This window comes from Ursus americanus, chromosome 25 (genome assembly GCF_024610735.1).
Source record: "Ursus americanus isolate L20-20 chromosome 25, mUrsAme1.1.p, whole genome shotgun sequence".
Classification (NCBI taxonomy): Eukaryota; Metazoa; Chordata; class Mammalia; order Carnivora; family Ursidae; genus Ursus; species Ursus americanus.
The window spans coordinates 11,693,047-11,719,164 of NC_142151.1; the positions used below are offsets into that span (position 1 = coordinate 11,693,047).

Here is a 26,118-nt window from a genome sequence, read left to right on the forward strand (position 1 = left end):
ATTCTGCGACAAACCTAACTATCCATTGGAAATAAAACTGGTAGATAAATTTTTAGTACATCCATTCAGTGTAGCATTTACAGAAGCTTACAAACACTGAAGCAGCCCCTATGTATTGATATGGAACAAAGTGTGTGAAATATTTTTAAACTAAAATGTAAAGAAGCAATACTATTGTTCGTAGTTATGTAACATTTTGTTTAGCAGATATCATGTATATGGCTGCAAGTACTTTCCCAGAATATCTTTGGAATATTATCTGTTACATATTTGCCTATAGAAGGGAACTAGGTGAATAGGGAACAATATGGATTAAGAGAATTTGTTCATCATTCTGTATCTCTAATATTTTGAACAATATGAATGTATTAATTATCTATTTCTATCAGGATCATTTAATTATTTTTAAATGTAAAATCTTACACTCAAAATGAATTTATTTCACATTCTCTGATGTATTGGTTCTTGAAATTTCTGAACAATAAACCCATTTTTTTGGATGTATAATTTTCCTATTTATAAACCTTAGTGTTTTAACCTTGCTGAGGAATGTTTGAAAGATCATAACCCTTAATAAATCATGCATAGAGGACCAGTTTGAGTGAATACCCTAAGTTTTTTCCTTAATAGCTGTTAAAGAAAAAATATTAGAACTTTGATGACAGTAATTCTTTTAATAACCAGGGTCAGTGAACTCTTTTCCACAAATGTAATGAAAGAGTTTACTACAATCAGTAGTAAAAATATTTGATGACTTGAGGTGTCCACATTTTACTTCCAATAAACTCTCCTGGAAATTCCTGCATCAGAGAATATATTTATTTTAGAAAGTCATTTCTCAGGCAAAATTTATCATAAATTTAAAACATATGTGCAATTATTTCAATGGACATACAAATCTTGTGACAGACGTATAGTTGTAAGATTATAAAGTGTAATTGTATCTAAAACTAATAGAAGGTGCTTATATGTATGTAAAACAGAGTGAACTTTCCTTATTCAGCCTAATGTCTTCCACAGCAAACATAGCATGAAAATTTTGTGAAATTGGCTGATGAGACTAAGGTACCTGGATTTTAAATTTGGGAATTCGCTACAGTATGCAGAAAAAAAAATGTTACTTAGTTTTAATTTTCCTCCAAATGTCCATGAATGTAACTGATAGGAAGTAACAATTTCAAGTAATAAAATTGTCAGTGAAAACTCACCAACCTTTTAAACCTTCCTGTTATTTCAGTGGTACTTATTTTACAGGGATTCCATTACCTTACCTGATCCTTCATGGTTTTCTTCTATATCTTGAGGCACTTTTCTCAATGATGTTTTCTATTATCCTCATCTACCCATTATTTTGTCATTATCTTAAACATTTGGGTGTCCAAGGGCTCAGGCCTTAGATTTCCTGAGAATCACTTCCACCCCCTTATGTATCAGACTTTCTGTGCATGGCTGGGCTGCGTACAACATCTGCATTCCCTGCACAGACCTCTCACATGAACTTCATAATCATGTATCACAATGCCCCATGTGACACCCCTATACATAGCTAAATGTTTAATAGATTCATTAAAATTGTATCCAAAACTGAACTCCAGTTATGACGTATTAACATTAATGGCAACATCAGTCTTACAACTTCTGGACCAAAAACACTGGAGGCATACCTGATTTGTCTGTCTCTCACACATCTTTGAAAGAACTGTGGAATCTTGACACTTTTACCAGCACTAACCTTACCAATCATCATCAGGTCACGAGTTCTCACCTGGATGACTCCAACAGACTCTTAAGTACTCTCCTGCATCCTACCTTTTAGTCCCCACTCTTCACCCCACCAAGGAACGCACACCATCTAATCTGAACAGAGTGTCCAGAGGGAGTCTCTAAAACAGGGAGTCTGCTTTTGTCACTCTGTTCAAAACCCTCTAATAGGGGGCGCCTGGGTGGCACAGTGGTTAAGCATCAGCCTTCAGCTCAGGACGTGATCCCGGCGTTATGAGATCGAGCCCCACATCAGGCTCCTCTGCTATGAGCCTGCTTCTTCCTCTCCCACTCCCCCTGCTTGTGTTCCCTCTCTCTCTGGCTGTCTCTATCTCTGTCAAATAAATAAATAAAATCTTTAAAAAAAAAACAACCCTCTAATAGCCTCACATTGCCCCCATGGGGGGGAAAAAAAGAGTTCTTACGTTTTTCTGATGCCCTACCCACGCTCACCATTATTAACTCTCTGACCTAATTCTCTCTCCCTTTTTCACTTAACTCCAGCATCACAGACCCTCTAGCTATTTCCTCAAGCATGTTAAATGCACTCCTACCTCAGAGTCTTTACACCAGCTGTTTCTCTGCTAGGATGCTGTCCCATCAGGTAATCCACAGACCTAGCTCATTCAAGATACTGTACAAGCATCATTTCTCAAAGAGGCTGTTTCTGACCATCCCATTTAAAACAGTGAAATCTCTTCCTCTTTATCTTCATACCCAAAAGACACTATGATGGACCAAATAGTAAGAGACTTCAAAATACTCCATAGCATTTATCTTCTTCAAATGTGCCATATAATTTACTTGGCATATTTGGTTTGTCCTCACTCATCCTCAGGAGCACTATCATGCCTGCATTAGAATATATTATCCATAAGAGGAGGATGCTGTTGCCTGTTTTACTCATCACTGTAGCTTCAGTGGCTACAGTAGTGCCTGGTATATTACAGGCAAACAATAAACAGCATGTTAAATTGCCCAGGTCTCTCATACTGTCCCCCATGTTACTTGGATTTAGTTATAACAGATCTTTTTTTTTTCTAAACTAGGTTCCTGGACATCAACCAACAAATGTACGGGATTTACTAATGAGACATGACTATCAGAAATCATGTAGACTTGTGTGAAATAATAGCATGAAAGACACTAAGTGACCACATTAGAGATACAAGATTACTAGGAGATTTATTAGAAAAAGCTCTTTTCTTATTAGTTCTTGAATGATATCAAGTAAATAGGTACAAGTTTCAGTGACAGAGAGAGCTGGGTTTAGATGCAACCTTTCTTTCCTTATTACATTTTTACCATTTCCTGCTACCAGTGAACATGCTAGTATCACAGAACATACAAGAGAAAGATAGAAAAGCAAAATGTCACTTTACTGTGTTTGGAAGGACCCTCCATTAAAGAACGTGGGAATAAATAATGCTCTTTGGATCTGTCTGAAGCCTGAGATTTGCTTTTGGTTGCTGGGAAAAGTAGAATTATTGGTATTATCCATAACATCAATGAAAACACCTCATCCACAGAGGACTCATAAAATACTGGGCACATTTATCTTCAAATACCACTATGATAAATGGAGGAGGCAAGCTACTTTCTCCATGGTGCAGAGAAGAAATGGATATGGAAAGGATTCAATGAACAAATCACTCAAGTCTTTGTGACTGAATGAAGGATACCCAGAAAGGGACATGAACTTTAAAAAACTTCACATATGATAAAGTAGATAGGTAAGTAGGATCACACTAAACCTAGAACTTCTCTCTACCTTAAAGAATGTGAAAAGACAAGTTTCAAATCTGGAGACATCTCCAGTAATGTGAAGAACAAATAGGTATTTCTATAAAACAATATCAAAATAAAATTACCTGATAAGAAAAAAAATTGTCAAAACATAAGTACCCATTTCAAATAAACATAGAATATAGACAATAAATATAGGAATAGCCAAGCTCAGTAGAGATCAGGAAAATGCAAATTGAAGTCACAAGGGTATATTTTACTACTATTCAATTGGCACAAAGTAAAAACAACACCACCAAGTTTGTGGGATAGTAGAGATCAAAGATATCTTTAAAATTGTTGCTGAAATCATATTGAGAAATAATCTGGAATAATCATATAAAATTGCACTTCTACAAACCCTATTGATCAATGATTCCACTCCTAGGATGATTTGTCATAAAGAGAAGAGAGGACACATGGAACAATGTTGCACAGAGACATGTCTAAGAATGTTTAATAGAGGACTATTCATAACAACAAAAGCTGGACACAACCCAAATTCCCATCATCTAGAGAATAGATGGAGCATATCCACACTGTGGAGTCTTATACAGCAGTGAAAATGAAGAAACCATAACTACAAGTGTTACAACAGTTTATGTCATTTATTTTCTATGTACACTAAAGCACTGAAATGAAGGGAAAAAAACTTCTTTGAGTATTTTCCATAACTACAAGGTGGGAATAATACACTCAGTTTTGAAAATGTTGTGCACTGAATAATGAATGCAGTGTCAAAAATATCTTTAACATAAAAAAAACCTGTAAATCATTTGTAATCATTATTCCAATTGGCATATCTTATTCACTTCAAATTTCCCTATGGATGCAAGTGTGAAGCAACAAATTAATGTTCTTTCCTAAAAGCAATGTATTTATTACCTCTCTCTGTCTCTCTCTCACTCTTTTTTTGTCTCTCCTCTCAAACACACACACACACACACACACATACACACAATCACACACTTACACACTCCAATATTTTTTTTTACTATAATTAAATTGTATAAGACAATAATCTCAAAAGTGTGTCTTTTAGAGTAGGGAAAATGGATGGGTATTATATAAAATATAATATACCTTATTATGTTTAGATCTCTGAAGAAACACTAAAGTTAGATGTTTATTGATTCTTTCACTCACATATTTTGGTTAGATTTAAGGGTATACATAAATGTATGAAAGCCAATCTCAGTTTTCTGTATCAATGGATTTAAGACACTGCTTTCATTACACTTCTAGACCTTGTGAAACAAGCAAAAGACTGAAAATCTTAAACCATTAGTGTAAGAGTAATGCTGTCCTACAGCAAATTCTGTCGCAGGATTTGTATAGTGCGTCAGTATTCCAGTTTAGATCCTGACAGCAAGGCTGTCAGAAAATAGACTATGAAACTCAGGTTTTGCTCTAATGAGTAGCAAAAGTCTCAAGGAATTTCAAAGGCTCTAGATTAGTTCATGGCAATACCGGAATAACAATTATAGGAAGTTTCATTGAAACTCTGAAGCCTAGAAATTTCAATGGCAGCACTAAAACTGAAGAATACTGATTTGGAAATTACAGGGAAAGGACAGATTACAAATAAAGTTAATTTCTGAGAGAAGAAAACTCAATTTATTTAGGAACTAAGTGTTAACAATTGAGGTTTAAATTAAACAAGGTATTAATAACATGTAGCTGGATTTTAACATTTATTTGACTCCCTATGTGATTACTTAGTTCATCTGTTTCTTCTAGGTACAAGTGATCCATTCATATTGTTATTTTAATAAGAATTTTATAAACAAGAAAATATAGGTATTTTTGGTTTATTTATTTATGTAATTATGTATTTATTTATTTTTAAGTAAGCTTTACACCTAATATGGTGCTTGTACTCACAACTCTTGAGATCAAGATCAGATGCCCCACTGACTGAGCCAGCCAGGCACCCCTGAGTATTGTTCTTTTTGTTGTTGTTTTGTTGTTTTTCATTCATCCTTCACAAGATACTACTGGAAGTAACATTGCTAGGACTAAACAGTGTAACTGGAATTTGGTGTTTAAATGGAATCATTAGAAGGACATGTACAGAATCCACTCAATTGACTTTATAGTCCTAAACTTTATAAGGAATGGTGAATTTGATCTAGATTGTCTCTTCTAGAAAAGAGATGCTTCCTCTGCCATTCTGGATTATAAGTAAAATAAAAGTTCATTTTTAAAGAATCACTCCAGTATATTCAATCTCTATTTTTCATCCTTTTCCCCATGGCCACTCATGAAAGTGAGAGACTCATCTTCCCTTACAAGTGTGATTCCTTCCAAATACTGAGAGAAGGAACAACAGAACTCAGTACAATGAGAATTATCTCTTTAGATTGCTCACACCATTGAAGGCAGTTTTTCTTTGCCCTGTATTAGCCCTGAACCATCTAATGAATATTAGATGTGAAGATGCAACACATACAATAAAAAGACTAAAAATGAAATGGCACAGCAGAGCCATTTCTCTTCTTCATTGTTTAAAACAATGGATGTTGGGGTACTTGTGTGGCTTGGTTGGTTAAGCACCTGACCCCTGATCTCAGTGCAGGTCTTGATCTCAGGGTCATGAGTTCAAGCCCTGTGTGGGCTCTAGGCTGGATTGGAGCCTACTTAATAAATAAATAAATAAATAAAAATAAATAAATAAATAAATAAATAAATAAATAAATAAATAAATAAATAAAACAATGGTTCTTCCAGGTCTTTGTTAACCTCATCTCCTCTCCAGAGAAATCTATACGGATTAACAAATGCTTCAAAACAAAGTGGCCAAATAATATTGGAGGAAATTCAAATTGATTATCTTAACTCAAGACATAGGACTTCTCATAAAGCATTTAATCAGGTTTAATAAAGTAAACATACCTGCTCCTCTTTATTACCAAGCTTAATGAGACTAGAACACAGGTCTTCACATGACTCCTTACTCCTCTCCCAAGTTTTCTCTTCTTTTGAAAAATAGTAACAGCTTTCTCCACAGCAGTACCACTTTTCTTGAAATAAGTCATAGTCTTTACCTTGAAAACAAAAGCCACCATGATCCTCAACCACAAGACACTTACAGACCTGCACTTTACACGTATTTCTTCCTTACTTCAGACTGAATGATCAAATAATAGGTGGTTTTCCCATTTCCCAAAAGTCGAATGTTGGGAATAGCTCTTTGGCCAACTTGTGGAGCCAGGGACTGTCTCTGACAGACTTCAGACCATTGTTAGGATAGCACTGAGAAAATTTTGACTTCTCAAGAACAAATAAACTGCAGCCATGTGGAGCAGATATCCTTGCAGGAGGAAACCGACAAAGTGAATATACAGAGATGGTGTTAATTCCAAGGGATCTGTATTGGGGAAAATTTATCCATGAGCATAAATTACTCAAATAATCAAATCAACATGACTCTGGGAAACTCAAGAGTTCAATTAGCTATAATAAAGAAAATGAATTTGATTTCAAAATAAAAAAGGGTGAGCAAAATTAAAGGACCTGACAAAGCACAACATAAAGTTTTAAAATTGTATATTGAAATGGGACAGAGGGGATAATTCCATAAAAAATTTTTTGTAAACTATCACGGTAAGTATTCAGTACATACCTATAATAGGTGGTAAAATTGAGTGATCTTCAAACTCTCCTAAGGAAACATTTTTTTCTTTTTTATCATTCATATCCTTCTTTGTGTGTGCAGAACACTTCTGAAAAGCTTCAATCAATCCATATTATAAATTTAGGGTCATGAATGTCTTTCATAGATCACATTATAATACTTGCTTACTCTAATTCTAAATCACATAGTGAATGTTGACTAAATGAAAGTACAGTCAGAGAAAATGGTAGCTTAAAATATTTTGAAGTTTCAGAAAATAAAAGATTTTTAAATAAAAATATAACTTGTTTCCATTATTTTTAAGCATATAAGACTTATAAAACACAAAATATAGAACATATATAAATCAGAAAATATAAACTGGAAATAAAACATTAATTAGTTTCTATGTCATCTACTCTTCAAATAAAGATTTCAAAGTTGGTGAGATTTTGTATTTAGTATTCATTTAGCAATTGACTCTCTTGTAGAATAAGCTTATAATTGATTCATTGAATTTACATGGACCAAGAGCTCAGATAGCTACTTCTAATATACAAAAGGAAAGTTAAAAATCTGAGAGAAATAGCAATATCTTCCCAAAACTCACAAATAAAAAATGCAAAAGCAGAAAGTATACTGCTCTGTAAGTGTGTGAATATTAAAAGAAAAATCCTTTAAGATTTTGTTACACAACTGAGAATCTTAATTTCCAATTCCTCTACCACCCACCATCACTCAGCCAAATGCAACGTCGACTTGTAAAAATCCAACATCAATTGCACAGTCTCTTAATGTAATCAATTGCAATATATATAACTACTGCTTCAATTCAGCCATCCTTTCCAATGCTCATATTCTGGATCTGAATTTAAAAAGACACGTTAAGGGGCAGCTGGGTGGCTCAGTCAGTTAAGCAACTGCCTTTAGGTCAGGTCATAATCCCAGGGTCCTGGGATAAAATGCCACATGAGGGTCCCTGCTCTGTGGGGAGTCTCCTTCTCCCTCTCCCTCTGCTATTCCTCTTGCTTGCGTTCTCTCACTTGTACTCTCTCTCTCTCAAGTAAATAAATAAAATCTTTTAAAAATTTTTTTAAAATAAAAAGACACATTAAGACCTCTAGTACCTAATACTACCTAAATTCTACCATTTCTGTGACTAACCAATTCCCGTGTCCTTTCCTTTCTGTCTGTCCAAGCACAAATGGTACAGAACTAATTTTGGAAGGACCTCCAAAAACCTTGCAACATAGTCTTTTTAAATATATTTTTTAAATCGCCAACTTCATTGGGGCACTAGGCTGGTTCAATCAGTAGAACACATGACTCTGGATCTCAAGGTCATGAGTTCAAGCCCCATGTTGGGTGTGGAGTGTATTTAAAAAATAAGGAAAAAATGTAAAAAAAAAATTTAAAAAAGCCAACTTCAGAATACTCTTGTCATTCACCATCTCATCTCCACACAAGCTTCTGAAAATCAGATTCAAAAAAATCACAAAACTGTACACATACAGTTTAATGCTGACCAACACTTATGCTTTTCATCACTATTTTACCTCAACATGACACAACATAGTTATTGAGTCACACTCTTCTCAATTCACCAGCTATTTCAAGTATTTATACTTTTCCTAAATTATCTACTGCACCTCCTTGACTGTCCCTCTCCAGAAGATGCCCTCCTCTGTTATTTCACATGGAAACAGTCACCAGCAAGTAGATGTTCCTCTCAACTTCCTTCTATAAATACACAGGTATTCCTCAATCTATCTCAGGAAAAAAACAAACAAACAAAAAAAAGTGCTTCTCATTGAACAAGTCTGAAACTCTCACCCCCTGCTGTGGATTTCACCCTCTTATCTTTGGTGATCGTGATCTCCTACTATTATATTTCTTTTTGAACCCTCAATATTTCTTTCTCACAGGTCCCTTCTTTTCATATGTCCATCTCAGGTCACCTATCCCACAAAATTTCTGGTGCTTTCTTTTTCATATTTTTTATAATAGAATTGTTTTTTTAACTCTTAGATTGGGGATAGCATAAGATTGTTCGTAATACTTTATCCATGAAACACCCTCAACATTACTCTCAGAACTTTTTATTTACTTATTTATTTAGCCAATTTGTTAGCCACCCAGAATTGTAGCTAACACCTTAACTATAACATTTATTTACTTTTTATACTTCGTTTCATCCCATCTTCCTGCCTCTCTCAAACAGTGTAACTAAAACCCATTGCAATCGCTCCCTTGATAGTTTTACATACACCTTCATTGATTCTTTATGTATTTCCTGAAATAATACTATTTATTTTGTTTGTTTTTAACTATTTAAGCTTATTTAAAAAGTATAACAATATACAAGAAATTTTGTGCTCTTGCTCCTTTTTCATTTCTATTATTTTGCTAAGATTCATTCACATTGTTGTATACCACTGTAGTTTTTTTTTAATTATGTTCAATTAGCATATAGTACATCATTAGTTTTTGATGTAGTGTTCAACGATCCATTAGTTGCATATGTCACCCAGTGTTCATCACCACACGTGCTTTCCTTAATACCCACACCTGGTTACCCCATCCCTCCACCCCCCTCCCTTCTGTAATCCTCAGTTTGGTTCCCAGAGTCCAGAGTTTCTCATGGTTTGTCTCCCTCTCTGATTTTTCCCATTCGGTTGTCCCTCCCTTCTCCTGTGGTCCTCTGTGCTATTTCTTATGTTCCACATATGAGTGAAACCATATGATAATTGTCTTTCTCTGCTTGACTTATTTCACTTAGCGTAATTCCCTCCAGTTCCATCCATGTCAATGCAAATGGTGGGTATTCATCCTTTCTAATGGTTGAGTAATATTCCATTGTATATATGAACGGGATCTTTATCCATTCATCTGTTGAAGGGCATCTCGGCTTCTTCCACAGTTTGGTTATTGTGGACATTGCTGCTATGAACATTGGAGTGCATGTGCCCCTTCTTTTTACTATGTCTGTATCTTTGGGGTAAATACCAGTAGTCTAATTGCTGGGCCGTAGGGTAGGTCTATTTTTAATGTCTTGAGGAAGCTCCATACTGTTTTCCAGAGTGGCTGCACTAGCTTGCATTCCCACCAACAGTGTACGTGGGTTCCCCTTTCTCCACATCCTTGCCAACCATTTGTTCCCTGTCTTGTTAATTTTTGCCATTCTAACTGGTGTAAGGTGGCATTTCGTTGTGGTTTTGATTTGTATTTCCCCGATGGCTAGTGATGTTGAACATTTTTTCATGTGTCTGTTAGCCATTTGCATCTTCTTTGGAGAAGTGTCTGTTCGTGTCTTCTGCTGTTGTTTGTTTTAACTGCTACATAAACTCCATCGGGAAATGAATTGCAGAGGTTTCATTTACTCTCCCATTAATGGTCATTTGTGTAGTTCTGAGGTGTTGGATATTATGAATGGCACTGCTACGAACAGTCCTGTAGGTGTGCATTTCTGTGCATGTGCAAGGATATATGTTGAACATATACTTAGGGTGAGAACGACTGACTCGTGTTCCGCTCTAGGAGATAATACCAAACTGACAAAGTACTTGTATCACTTTATTGTCCCTTTACAATGTCTGAGGTCATGTAGATCCACATATTTTCAATACTTGGTAAAGTTTTGGCTTAGCCATAATTAAACAATAATAATATCCTGTATTCATTGTCTCTACTTCCTGATGTTTGAAGTTTTAGCCATTGCAGTCAGGCTTTGACCACCATTCTACTGAACCTTCCCCAGCAAATGTCATTAGTGGCCTCGCTCTTGCCAAATTTAATAAGCATACTGTTGGCCATTATTTTACTTGATCTTCTTATACTATTTGGAACCCACGACTATCTTTACCCTCCTTCCATATGATGCTATGTTTTAGATTCCCTCCTACTTGTTTAACCAAAGCATCACCATTTTTCACTGTTTACCCATCTTCCACCGACTTCTAAATGTTAATTTTCCTAAGAACCATCCTCCTCACTCTTGTTCTTCTAGAAAATCTATTCTCTCTGGTTTTATAAGGTAAAACATGTTCTAGCTTCTGCTTTCCTCTATTATGTTTACCAATACTAGTTACATTAATTGATGGAACCATAATTCATATCTCTAATCTAGACATCTCTCTTGATCTCCAGACTTTTAATTCTACCATATACATGCTGATGGTCTGTGTCTACTGCCAAATGCTCACTCTAAGAGACTCAGACCAATCTAATTCTTTCTGGTCATCTCCACTGATATGCCACAAGCTCGTCACTCCTCACCATTATTCACACACACACACACACACACACACACACACCCCAATTCATAGCCTAATGTTCCTCTTGTGTTTTCTATAACATTTAATGGAATATATTTGCCGAAGTATATAGCCTGATGTCAAATGGTATCACCGATTCACTTGTTTCCCTCCACAATCAATAAAAGTCATATCCTAACAATTCTACATGTTAAATATTTCTCATATATGGTCCCAATGCTTCATTACTTCTTTTAAAGCACTAATTCAATCGTTCTAACTAACCCTGATTCCTGAAACATCCTCCTATCTGGTCCCCCCACCCACTTTCCAGTCTATTCAAATTGACCTTTCCCAAATCCCTATGTGTTCATGGGATATAAATCATATTTTTCCCTCTGTAAAATCTTCCAAAAATTTCTTTGTGTTTTTAGAACAAATCTAAAATTGCTTAAAATGATATTAAAATTATAAATTATATACCTAGCCAACCTATTTCTAGTTACTTCTTTTATTTGCCCAGAAACTTAAATCTCCTCACACATCAATATGTTCTTTTGTTCATATTGTTCTCTGCCTAGATAAGTCTCCTCTTCCCTGAACTTCCTGATTAAGTCCTATCTATCCTTTATATCATATCAGTTATTATCTCCTGGGGGAAAGCTTTCTTGACCTCAGCATGGAACATTCCAACCATTTGATATCTTCATGCCATTGCCCCAGCACTCAGAATATTTATTTTAAGAAATGCTTCATTTAAAAAAAATCTTCCCCTTTAAACTGAGCTCATTGTGAGCTGACTTTTTATAATTCTCGTATCTTTATTACCCATAGTTCCTGAGCCAAAATTGTGTTGAATGAATGAAACAAAGATTTAATAAACATCAGGAAAAAGATATTAAAAGGAAGTGTTGTATAGACATTTGTACAAATTGACAAATATGACAAATTTGTCCAGGTGGCTCAGTTGGTTAAGCATCTGCTTTCAGTTCAGGTCATGATCCCAGGGTCCTGGGATCCAGTCCCATGTAGGGGGCTCCCAGATCAGTGGGAAACCTGCTTCTCCCTCTCCCTCTCCCTCTGCCTGCTACTCCCCCTGTTTGTGCTCTCTCTCTCTGCGTCACATAAATAAATAAATTCTTTTAAAAAAGGAAATTGATATAAAATATATAGAAAGAGATATAGAAACTAGATCAACCTAATATTTCTCTGTGATTTAAACAGCACTGTGGTATGTTAAGGAATGTAATATTCAAGTAAAGATTTTTTCCAATTCTGACTGAATAGAAAACCTCCTTCTACACAAAATATAAGGATGAGTATATATGTAATCTTCACGGCACATTTCAGCCAAATTTTGTGCTATTACAACTATTACATAACCTATTTTGTGTAGCATAAAAATTAAGTGACAGCAAAATAATAAAATCATCATCATCAACATTATCATCAATGCCATCATGATTATTAACATTTCTATCGGACTTTATAATTTGCAAAGTTTCTGCAGAAATTCAGTAGTTACAACAATTCACTTACCACTCTAGTTCATGTTCTCTTAAGAACTGTGTATGTCCAATACTCACATACAGCTCCTAAGCCTGTGATTGCCAGCAAGAGGAAAAAACATATAACTCCTAGGGTTAATGCAAAGATATGCCATGGAAATTCTGTACAAAATCAGAAAGCAAAATATGTAGTAAGCATTGAGCACAGCAAAGCCCCCAGAATTAGAATGAAATGGAAATTCATTCTGGAATTAAAATGAATGTCCCTATTCACTGTAATAATAAAACTTATTGAATATCACATTTAAATATACCCATTGATATAAAGAGCCAGACATAAAATATCAAATAAATATAGACACGATTATTATGATTTCACTTTTTCTTATTTCACATCATAATGTTTTCAGAAAACAAGGAAACAAACTGAAAAACCTTTACCTCTCCTTTTATCTATTGGACGTCTTTTGCCCTTCTGTTTCCTTGAATGGGATAATTTTAGCTCTGTGTATGTCACTCTCTCCTCGCTCATTTTTGAGCGCTGCAGTCAAAGAACACAGCTCAAATCCTAGGCAATGTTTCATGGGGCATGAAAATAACATTATTTATCGTGAAGTAACAGGGACAGCTAAATGAATGATAAGCATGATCATCTGAAATAAACACGTTAAAATATATATATATATATATATATATATATATATATATATATATATATATATATATCTGGGAATATTAGAAAGAAAATTGTTTTTCATTTCTCTTTGTAATGCCTTACAATAGCAATCGTACACAATTAAATAAAGGTCCATTACTGTTTATGGGCATGCTATGTTAACCTTTCACTGTTTTTAAAATACTGGAATTCGTTGCCAAAATTTAAAAATGTATGTTTATTCCATATTCACCTAAAAATCTAGATTTATAGCATTTTTGGAAAAATTATGTTTGATCACTTAGTGCCTGTTTTATGCCCCAGTGGGCACTATATTGACACCAAAAAGAGTAACTCCCTCTTCAGTAAGGACACACATGCCCTAATTTGAGAAACTCCACACCTGCTACATGGCTTATGTCAGACCTCACTGCTTCATTCACATGAACTTCATACCCACTGGGTCATGACTCCATTTCAGAGTGTGAGGAAAATGTGGAAATCATGGGATTCAAGGAAAGGGAGTTTAGGAAGTAATATTAAATGAGGGAGGCATAACCTCTCATTCTAACAACTATGCTGCACAGTGGTGATTTCATTTCTGTTTGTAAATGAAGAAAACTGAGGCTCCAAGACATGTAATATATATAAATATATATTTAGTTCAAGTATATGTGTGGATATATATATATATATGTGTGTGTGTGTGTGTGTGTGTGTATATATATACATATATATATATATATGTATATATATGTAGCTTATGTATATTTATCCAAATAAGTGGTATCAGTATCTCATTAACTCCTACTTATTAACTCTTCTCTGTGTCAGACAAGAGTCATAGAAAACTTAAATGCTTAATATCATACACAATTTCTAGATCAGTTTAAACCTGGGATTTAGCAGTAACTTTACTCTTTGGGGGAAGAAAAGCTTTCTCAAAATCTCATGAGATTAGAAAATGCTTCACAGTAAAATTGAAAAATTATAAAAATAGAGAAATATCCATATTCAACCTGACATAATTCATATGTTTTCTTTTTATGGAGTGAAAGTAAGTTCCCAATTGTTACATATATATAGTAAAAATAAAGAATGTCAAAATGCGTACACATTTTAGCTCCTATTTTTAACAAACATCCTAAGGATAGCCAGATTGTTTCATATATCACAGTAAATCTAAATACCTAAAAATTGAGATATACATAACTTGAAGAACATCACATTTCTAATTCTTTCTGGTGTTCTCTTAAAATTGCCTGAAGAAAGCCTTTAATAAAAATTGAGACAGAAACATAGAGACAGAAAATTTTGAATAGGTTTTACCGTAGCCCTTTTAAAGCATCAACAGCCAATTCATTTATTCTACTAGTTCTATCAGAGTATGTTTAAAAATATATTACGAGTTTAATTCAGTGAGCAGATCTAAGCCCCATGTAACCCTAGAAGTCAGTGTTAGGCAGGAACAAAAACAGTTTTGTTTTGTTTTTTTTCATATCAACCACATTAATCTGTGACCCTCGAGGGCCCCAGTGCTCTGATACTTTAAAATTCTTCTTAGAAATATGTAGTAATAACAACTGAAATCCACCTCTATGCCAGCTACACCAGGTGAAGTCTTTTCAAAACACTCTCCCATGGTTTGAGCTTCCTTTTCCATCACTCCCAAAGCGCAACTGTCTTATCCTCTTGTAAATAATGGTAGAAGCACTGTGAGAGTCTCTAGCTTTCTTTCCTGTAAGTCTGCCTTTGGATCACGCAGATCCTTTGCTAAGATCTAACTAATTGTTTTCAGGAAGTAGGTTTCTGACATAAAGAGCAAAAGCATTCTGCAAATTCTCCATGCAATGGGGCTTTCTCCTAAAGGCAGACATGGTCTTCAGGCATGCCTATGCACTAAGATCTTCCAGGTCCTTGGTGTGATTACTCTGCATGAAAGCTGCACATCTCCATCTATGCCTTATGTCAAATTCCCTGATACCAAAATACATCACTTAACAGAAATATATTTGAAAACTCTTTTTTTTCTTTTGCTACTAAATACTTATACCTTACACGTAAATGATGTAAGCCAGCAAGCTGATTGTGAACATATGTTTTAGAGGGTGAATAGTATGACTTTCTAAATTCTCAGTGCAGAGAGTTCTGCACTGTCTTTCGTGGTGTGGGGCATTAAGACCTGACTGTAGTTTATACTTGTCTGCTTCTGAAGCAGCAGCTGAGAGAAGTGACTGACTTTGGAAGCCCCATTCTCTTCAGCAGCATCCAGCATACCTTCCATGCAAATGAGTCTGCTGGGAGATTGAGCCTTAAGATCAGAACCTATTAAGTGGTATTGAATAACACTTGTATATGTTTGGAACCAAGTGGAAAATTGACTCTACAAGTTAGCATACACTTACAGGAATGTATTGCCTCTGATCTTTTTTAAGAGTTGTATAGATTAGGTTTATCATTGTTTAATATTAACAGGTCAACCAATGCATATATATCCTTAAAACCTTGGGGCAAACCACCAAAGAAAAGCACTTATTAGCAATTTTAGTTGTTAGGGCTTTTTAAATAAGATGCCAGGTTTATCATAACTAAAATAGATATAATAGGTTCTAGAAAACCTATCAAACTATATACCTTTAAATATTTTATCAACAGTATTTATAACAATCAAAAATAAAAAGTATTATTGTCAGACTATGGGCATATGACTCTTTTTAGGATTGACTTTTGATTTTCTAACTATTTTTAGAAATGAGGCTATTACTAATTAGTTAATTATAAACACATATACACAAAGATCTTTCTGTCTTTAAAACACCCACACACTTCTGTAACCAATGTCAATGTATTTTTAGTGCTTCTTAAAATGTTTCCTATACCTCTTTTCTACTTCAACTTTTATTTATCATGTAAGATTTCACTAAAATATCACTCGTATTCACTAATTTGATATTCACCAAGCCTAGCCTGTGTCCAAGAAAAGTAAAAACTGTCATGACACTGAGTGAACCTGAAGGTAGTAGAAACAGCAATTTAACCTGAAGATGAAATAATAAGTAAATAAACTGAGAGGGAGAGAGAGAGGTGTTCATGATAACATAGGTAAATAAAACAGAGCAGAATGACAGCAGGACCTAGTCAATTAGTGTGAAATTTATATTAAAGTAGATAGAATGCATAAAATTTTAAAAGAATATTCCAAAAGCAAAGGTTTAATTTTTTTTATATTGTGTTTTTCTTATATACTATTTTTACATATTTGTTTTTATAATAAAATCGATAAAAGTTAAGTGAGTATGAAGACATCATGAGTCCAAAATTCTTGGTTACATTAAGGCAAGGAATAGGAACAAATGATTTACTTTGAAAACAAATAGGAGCTTGTATGAACAGGAACGAAAACAATGAAGGGAGACAGTTTGCTCTATTTTTGATCCTTAGAATATTTCCAGGTGTAATCTTTGAAGAGTAACATACATTGGTACATTAAATCTCAAATTATTTGGGAGCATTTCTGTTACATTTTTGCCTTTAGTAGCTAAAGACTTAGGCCTTGATTTGCCTTCTCCAATCATCGTGTCTACTGGCATTTTTCTTATCTTAGTTTCAAGAAGAATCTTTAGTTTAGTAAAGCTGTCAGCAGAAACACAGAACTATCATTTAAAAAAAAAAAAAGGTTTGTTTCCTCTCATACTTTTGAATTTGCTGTTTCACCATCATATATCCAATTATGAGTAATAGTTATGTTTTTACAGGAAATGTCAAGGTAGACTCTCCTGTTTTCTAGTCACCTATCTTTAATGTCATTTTGAAAGGGGCAGAATGCAAAACAGACCTTTCTAAAAATTTGAGTTATCTAAAAATGTGAGAGGTACTGAGCTGATTATCACTTGAGATTTTAATCAGAAGTAAGATGGCTGGGGGGGGGGTGCTAGAATGGTGGCATAATAGGAAGACCCTAGGCTCATTTCATCCCTTGAAAACAACTAGATAACTATCAAATCATTCTGAATACCGAAGAAATTGACCTGACTGACAGAACTAACTCTACAACTAGAGGGAGAGAGGAATCCACATTGAGGAAAGTAAGAAATGCAGAAACATCATTTGGGGAAGTAATGGATCACGGGAGCTGTGGAGGGGGAGTCCTGGTCATGGAGAAATGTGAGAGGGGGAAAGTACAAGGAGAACACTTACCCAAAGCGTGAGAATGCTTCCCCAATGCCATTGACAGAGGAAATGAGGGGGGCTAATTTTAATGAGTTTCTTCAAAAAACAGGACCTGAAAACTGAGTTTTAGCAGACATTGGCTTGGCTGGGATAGAGCACTGAGGGCACTGCCCTACTCCTGGAGAGAAGGTAGGAAAGCAATGCTGGGGCAGATGGCTTGATCTGAGGATCTCTTAAAGTGCACAGGGAGACACTATTCACTCTTCTTGGAGCACATCTGAGAGGAGTAACCTCTCCTGAAACAAAAGAGCCAATGGGTTCCGTTTTCCTACCTTGCCCCTCACCATAGGCACAGAGTCATCTACAGAGGACGGCAAACCCAGACACAGGCTGCCTAGCCAGCTTGCTCCAAGCCCGCCCCCCCCACACACACACACTGCACTCTGGTACAACTGCCCTTCTCAGTCAAACCTCCTTCAGTCCCAGCACTCTGAGACCGTCCCCAAGACCAGCAAAGGCCCCTGACCACACCAGATGCCTAAAGCCTAGAGTTTTAAAAGTCAGCAGTCTCAAATGGTAAAGAGCTTGGAGGGCACTTCACTGCTCCTGAAGTGAAGAAAGGAAAACAATCTGGAGGTAGACAACATGAAAACTGCAATCTGAAAAATGCCAGAGATGACCAAGGGGAGATTATTTGTTTTGCTTGGAGTAACTCCCTGAGCCCAGTAAACATGGAGACCCTTCCCTGGGGACAAAGTTGCTGGTGGCCATTTCCTACCCCTCCCCTCAGCATATGCACAGAACCACATGCAATAAATAGCAGAGCACTGGCACTGGCTGCCTCACCTCCTTGCACCAAAGTCACACACCCCTCACGCATGTTTACCTCAGTCCCAGTGCAGTGGGCCTCTTCCCCAGAAGACCAGCAGAAACTCCTGCCCACACCATGTCTCCCAACATTAGAGTTCTGCACAGCTTCAGTTCTAGTGAAAGTAGCATCAAGTCTCATTTAACAAGCAGACCATAGCACACCTAGTTAAAACTCACCTTACACTGGCCAAGGACCAAACACTGCCCTGAGCCAGCAAGATGAGCCTCTGTGGATGTCTGGCCTGAAGGATAGAGCAGCCAGAACACACCAGCAGAGTGCATACAGCACATACTAAAGACAATTCCTGAAGCTCCAGGCCCTGGACATTATATGGCCTCTTCTGTATAAAGTTGTTATTCTCAAGAGCAGAAATCATAATAGACTTTTCTAACACAGAGAAGAAGACAGAGACTTAGAGAAAATGCCAAGATGGAAGAATTCATCCCAAAGGAAACAATAAGGAAAGGTTATGCCCAGAGATGTAACCAAAACACATATAAGTAATATGCCTGATGGAGAATTTAAAGCCACAATCATAAAGATACTAGCTGGACTTGAGAAAAGAATGGAAGGTCTCAAGGAGACTCTTATCGAAGAGATAAAACAGTTAAAAAATGATCAGTAAGAAATGAAAAATACAATAATTGAGATTCAAAACATACATAACACAATGAACACAAGGGGTGGAAGAAGCCTAGGAATGAATAAATGGCATAAAAGACAAAATAATGGAAATTAATGAAGCTGAAAAAAAGAGAAGAATTATGGAACATGAGAATGGACTTAGGGAAATCAGTGACTCCATCAAATGTAATAACATTCATATTTTAAGATTCCCAATAGAAGAAGAGAGAGAAAAGGGGCAGAAAGCTTGTTTGAGGAAATAATAGCTAAAAATGTCCCTAATCTGGGGAAGGAAACAGACATCCAGATCCAGGAGGCACAGAGAACTCCCATCAAAATCAATAAAAGTAGGCCAACGCCAAGACATATTATAATTAAATTTGCAAAATATAGCAATAAAAACAATCCTAAAAGCAGCAAGATGAAGAAGTTCCTAACTTATAAGGGAAGAACCATACTGCTAGCTGCAAATCTCTCAACAGAAATTTGGCAAGCCAGAGGGAGTGGCATGATATGTTCAAGGTGCTGAATGGGAAGAATCTGCAGCCAAGAATCCTCTATCCAGCAGGGCAGTCATTCAGAATAGAAGAAGAGGTATTTTCCCAGAAATACAAAAACTAAAGGCATTCATGACCACAAAATCAGCCCTGCAAGAAATATTAAAAGAGACTCTTTAAGTGGAAAGGAAAGACCAAAAGCAGAAAGGCAAGAAAAGGACAGAGAAAATCTCAAGAAACAATGACAAAACAAGTAATAAAAAGCCAGTAAATACATATCTGTCAATAATTCTCTAAATGTAAATGGAATAAGTGCTCCAATCAGAAGCCATATGGTGTTAGAATGGATAAAAAAAAAATCCATCTATATGCTGCTTACAAGAGATTCATTTTAGATCTAAGGACACCTGCATATTGAAATGAGGCGATGGAGAAACATCTATCATGAAGAAGATGTCTAAATAAAGCTAGAGTAGCAATATTTACATCAGACAAACTCGATTTTAATCCAAAGACTGTAGCAAGAGATGAAGAAGGGCATTATATCACACTAGAAGGGACTATCCATCAGAAAGATCTAGGGTCGCATGGGTGGCTCAGTCAGTTAACCATCTGACTTCAGCTCAATTCATGATCTTGGGGTCCTGGGATTGAGCCCCGCTATGGGCTTCTCACTCAGTGGGGCATCTGCTAGTCCCTCTCCCTCTGCCTTTCCTTTCACTCATGCTCTCTCTCTCTCAAATAAATAAAATACTTTTAAAAAATCTAACAATTGTAACTATTTATGCCCCAACATGGGAGCACTCAGATATATAAAACAATTCATAACAAACATAAAGGAACTCACTGAAAATAATACAAAAATAGTAGGGAACTTTAACACCCCACTTACATCATTGGACAGATCACCTCAGCAGAAATCAACAAGGAAATAATGGCTTTGAATGACACTTTGCACCAGATAGACTTAACAAATACATGCAGAACTTTCTGTCCTAAACAGCAGAATACACATTCTTTTCAAGTGCACATGGGATATTTTTCAGAATAGATCACATACTAAGTCACAATCCCGCCTCAACAAGTACAAAAAGATAGAGAAAATGCCATGCATACTTCTTGACCACAATGCTACGAACCTTGAAGTCAACCACAGGAAAAATTTGGAAAGAGCACAAATACATGCAGGTTAAACAGCATGTTACTAAAGAATAAATGGGTCAACCAGAAAATCAAAGAAGAAATTTAAAAAACACCTGGAAACAAAAGAAAATGAAAATAAAACTGTCCAATCGCCTGCAGCAAAAGTAGTCCTAAGACGAAAGTAATACAGGCCTTCCTCAAGAAGAAAAAAAAAAGTCTCAAATTACAAAACCTAATCTTATACCCAAGGAAGCTGGGGAAAGAACAAACAAAGCCTAAAGCAAAGCAAAAGGAAGGGAATAATAAAGATTAGAGCTAGAAATAAATGACATAGGGGGAAAAAAAAGTAGAAGAGATCAATGAAACTGAGAGCTAGTTCTTTGAGAAAAAATAATGTAATTGAAAAACTCCTAGCCAGACTTATCAAAAAACAAAAAAAGAAAGGCCCAAATAAATAAAAACAGCAAATGAGAGAGGAGAACTAACACCAACACCACAGAAATACAAAAACTAGAATATTATGAAAAACTATATGCCAACAAACTGAACAACCTGGAAAAGAGAGATAAATTTCTAGAAACATATAAACTACCAAAACTGAAACAGGAAGCAATAGAAAACTTAAACAGACAGATAACCAGCAAGTAAATTACATCAGTAATCTAAAATCTTCAACAAACTAAAGTTCAGGGCCAGATGGCCTCACATGGAAATTCTATCAAACATTTTAAAAAGTGTTGATACTTATTCTTCTCAAACTATTTAAAAAAAAAAAAAGAAAAAAAGGAAAAAATCCAAACTCATCCTATGAGGCCAGCCTTACCCTGATTCCAAAACAAAGACTCGGCTAAAAAAGAGATCTACGGGTCCATATCCCTGATGAACATGGATGCAAAATTCTCAATAAGATACAGGGCAAATTGATCCAAGAGTACATTAAAAGAATCATTCACCAAGATCAAGTGGGATTTATTCTTGGGCTGCAAGCGTGGTTCAATATTTGCAAATCAATCAATGTGATACACCACATTAATCAAAGAAAGGCTAAGAACATTATGATACTTTCAGTATATGTACAAAATTCATTTGACAAAGTACAACACCTATTCATGAAAAAAACTCTGAATGAAGTACAGTGAGAGGGAACATAATTCAATATAATAAAGGTCATATATGAAAACCCACAGCAAACACCATTCTCAATGGGGAAAAACTTTGAGGTTGTCTTCTATGGTCAGGAACAAGAGAGGAATGTCCACTCTCACCACTGTTACTTAACATAGTACTGGAAGTCCTAACCACAGCAATAAGAAAAAAGAAAGAAAGAAAAGTTTTCCAAATCAGCAAGGAAAAAGTCACTATTTGCAGATGACATATGATACTCTGTATATAGAAAATCTGAAAGGCTCCACTAAAAAACTGTTAAAACTTATACAAGATTTTAGTAAAGTCACTGTACAGATATAGGTTGCATTCCTGTACACAAATAATGAAGTGGCAGAAATAGCAATCACAGAATCAATCCTATTTACAATTGCACCAAAGACCATAATATCTAGGAATAAACCTCACCAAAGAGATAAAAGATCTATAATCTGAAAACTATAAAACACTGATTAAAGAAATTCAAGACAGGGGCACTGGGGTAGTTCACTTAGTTCAGGATCCAACTCTTTATTTCAGCTTAGGTCATGATCTAAAGGTGTTTGAGATTGAGCCAGGCATTAGACTCTGCACTCGGCACGGAGTCTACTTGAGATTCTCTCTCCCTCTCCTTTTGTCCCCCATCTACTAGCTCTCTCTCTCTAATAGATAAATAAATAAAAAATAAATAAATAAATAAATAAATAAATAAATAAATAAATAAATAATAAAATCTTAAAAAAAAAGAAATTCAAGACAACCCAAAGAAATGAACAGACATTTCATGTCCATGGATTGGAAGAAAAATATTGCTAAAACATCTACATTACCCAAAACAATCTACAGATTTAATGCAATCCCTATAAAATGCCAACAATATTTTTTCACAGAGCTAGAACAAAGAATCCTAAAATTTGTTTGGAACAACAAAAATCCCAAATAGCCAAAGCAACCTTGGGAATAAAATAATAGCTGGAGGAATCATAATTCTGTACTTCCATATTACAAAGCTGTAGTGATCAAGACAGTATGGTACTGGCACAAAAGAAAAAAGAAATTTAGATCAATGGAACAAAATAGAAAACCAAGAAATGAACCCACAACTATATGGTCAGTTAATGTCCAACAAAGCAGGAAAGAATATCCAATGGAAAAAAGACAGTCTCTTCAACAAATGGTGTTGGGAAAGCTGTACAGCAACATGCAAAGAAATGAAACTGGATCACTTTCTTACACCATACACATAAATATATCCAAAAATGGATGAAAGACCTAAGTGTGACACCGGAAACCATCAAAACCCTAGAGGAGAACACAAATACTAACCTCCTTGACATTGGCCATAGCAACTATTTACTAGGTATGTCTCCTAAGGCAATGGAAACCAAAACAAAAATAAACTATTGGGACTTCATCAAAATAAAAAGCTTCTGCACAGCATAGGAAACAATCAAGAAAACTAAAAGGCAACCTACAGAATGAGAGAAGATATTCACAAATGACATATTTGATAAAGGGTTAGTATCCAAAACATATAAACAGTTTCTAAAACTCAACACTCAAAAAACAAATAATCCAAAATGAACAGAAGACATGAAAAGACATTTTTCCACAGAAGACATAAAGATGGCCAACAGACACATGAAAATCATCAGGAAAATACAAATCAAAACTATAGTTAAATATCACCTCATACTAGTCAGAATCTCTAAAATTATCAACACAAGAAACAACAGTTGTTGGGGAGAATGCAGAGAAAGGGGAACCCTCCTGCAATGTTGGTGGGAAAGAAAACTGGTACAGGCGCTGTGGAAAACAGTATGAAGGATCCTCAAAAAGGTAAAAATAAAACTACCTTATGATCCAGCAATTGCACTACTAGGTATTTACTCAAATGATATAAAAATATTAGTTCGAAGGGATACATGTGCCTCAATGTTTATAGCAGCAGTATCAACAATACAAAATTATGGAAAGAGCACAGATGTCCATCTCATTGACTAACGAAGAGTTAAAAAAAGATGTAATACACACACACACACACACACACACACACACACACACACACACACACTGGAATATCACTCAGCCACAAGAATGAAATTTTGCCACTTGCAGTGACATGATTGGAGCTAGAGAGTATTAAGTCAGTCAGAGATAGCCAAATACCACATGTCTTCTCTCCTAGTGGAATTTATGAAACAAACAAAAAAAGAACATGGGGCGGGGGGAAGAGAGGCAAACCAAGAAATAGACTCTTAATGATAGAGAAAAAAATTGATGGTTACCAGGGTGGAGGTGGGCAAGGGGCTGATGGGTTAGATAGGTGATGAGAACTAAGGAGGGCACTTGCATTGAGCACTGGGTGTTGTATGTAAGCTATGAAACACTAAATTATACTCCTGAAACTAATATTACACTATATGTTAACTAACTGGAGTTTAGATAACAAATTGGAATAATAAATAAATGTACAAACTGCTGACCCACACAAGCATGAGAAAAGCCACAAATACATAAATGCTGGCTGTTAGAAGACAAGTTCCACACTTTCAGAGGCAAGTTACAGATAAGCAACAATGGAAGGTGAGAGTGCATCCCGGCCACTAGGTCAGAATCAGAGACATCAGTATGTACTCATGTTTAGCTTAGTATATATGTGAACAATTGATACATAAACAAGTGTACATATGTGTGTATACATGGGTTGGTATATCATGGAGCTCTATTTAAACAACCTAGAAGCAATGAAACGCCACAAGGAGGGCACAGACACAGCACCAGATACTGGTTTCTAAATACTACTTACCAGTAAAAGGAACTAGAGCTCCGTGGAGAAGTGACTGATTCTAAGGATGGGGCAGAGAAAATACAGAGTAAGCTCAGACCATCTTATAAGGCCAGAAAGTAAGATAGCGTGCAAAAAATATAAAGATGGGGGTATGTCAAAGGCACCCAGAAGTTAACCTGAAAAACCTCCCAGTGGACAAAACTGGAACAGTTTACAGCAAAATAAATAAAGTAGTATTCGATCATAACTGAAGTATAAAATTTATATCTACTAGCCCATGCTTTTATAAATGATTTAATAATTGAGAGAGAAATAAATGGGAGAGGGAAAGACAAATCTTTACAGAAAAAATTCAACTGCTCCCTTTCTAGAAGGTTAGATGTCACCTAGAATGGGCAGGATCTAGTGACATTTTGCAAAGAACACAGAATGGAAGGCAGAAAATGGTAACCTTACAGTGGGCACACCTGGCAAACACTAAATTAAGTAAGCAATAAGGTTATTATCCCAGTAATGTCATGTGGATAACCTGTATCTCTGATGAGGTTTGATGAGTTGGTTACTTCACTTTATAGCAACTTTTCTAGAAACCCATAGCTCCAGTCCAAGCCTGAGAAAAATATGAAAAGAAAAAAATTGAGAGGCATTTTACATAAAACCTGGCCACAGGAAAAGCCTGCAAGTATCAGAGAACAAAGGAGAGGCAATTAGTAATGTCATGTTGTATCCCAAACTGAAACTGAAAAGAAAAAAAAGAAAAGAATAGAAAAGAGAAAAAGAAAGAGAAAGGAAGAAAGGAAAGAAAGAAAGAAAGAAAGAAAGAAAGAAAGAAAGAAAGAAAGAAAGAAAGAAAGAAAGAAAGAAAGAAAGAAAGAAAGAAAAAGGGAGAGAGAAAGAAAGAAAGGGAGAGAGAGGGAGACAGAAAGAGAGAAGAAGGGGGGAGGGAGGGAGGAAGTGAGGAAGGGAGGAAGTAATGAAATTTAAAACAATCTGATTCAATTATGATTCTTTATCATAATGTAATGTATCAATATTCCATAGTTTGGGTTTTGAATGTGGAAACATAAAAGGATTACATTAAAGGAAATGAGGTAAGCACTATAAGTAAACTCTGTACTACATCTGCCACTTTTCTGTAAATCCAGATTTATTCTAAAATAATTTATTATTTTAAAAAATTACATGTAAAAAATATTTATCTGCAACAACATGTAACACTTAGCCCTATTAGTCATTGGAAGAAAATAGAAGATATAAAATCTGTCACTAATTTTGCTAAAAGGCATAGAAAGATCATTCTG

At 35.5% G+C, this 26,118-nt stretch overlaps 1 protein-coding gene across 1 annotated transcript; it reads right to left on the minus strand.

Annotated features, from left to right (window-relative positions):
• Positions 1 to 673: 673 nt before the first annotated feature.
• On the minus strand, positions 674 to 13,455 carry LOC148107765 (killer cell lectin-like receptor 2). The gene is made up of 6 exons (XM_087855916.1): positions 13,365 to 13,455; positions 13,002 to 13,085; positions 7,172 to 7,279; positions 6,442 to 6,593; positions 1,665 to 1,732; positions 674 to 800 (listed from the first exon to the last, which is right to left on the minus strand). Exons 1-6 carry the CDS (start codon positions 13,453 to 13,455, stop codon positions 674 to 676), a joined length of 630 nt encoding a protein of 209 aa, XP_087712042.1.
• Between the last annotated feature and the right edge of the window lie 12,663 nt (positions 13,456 to 26,118).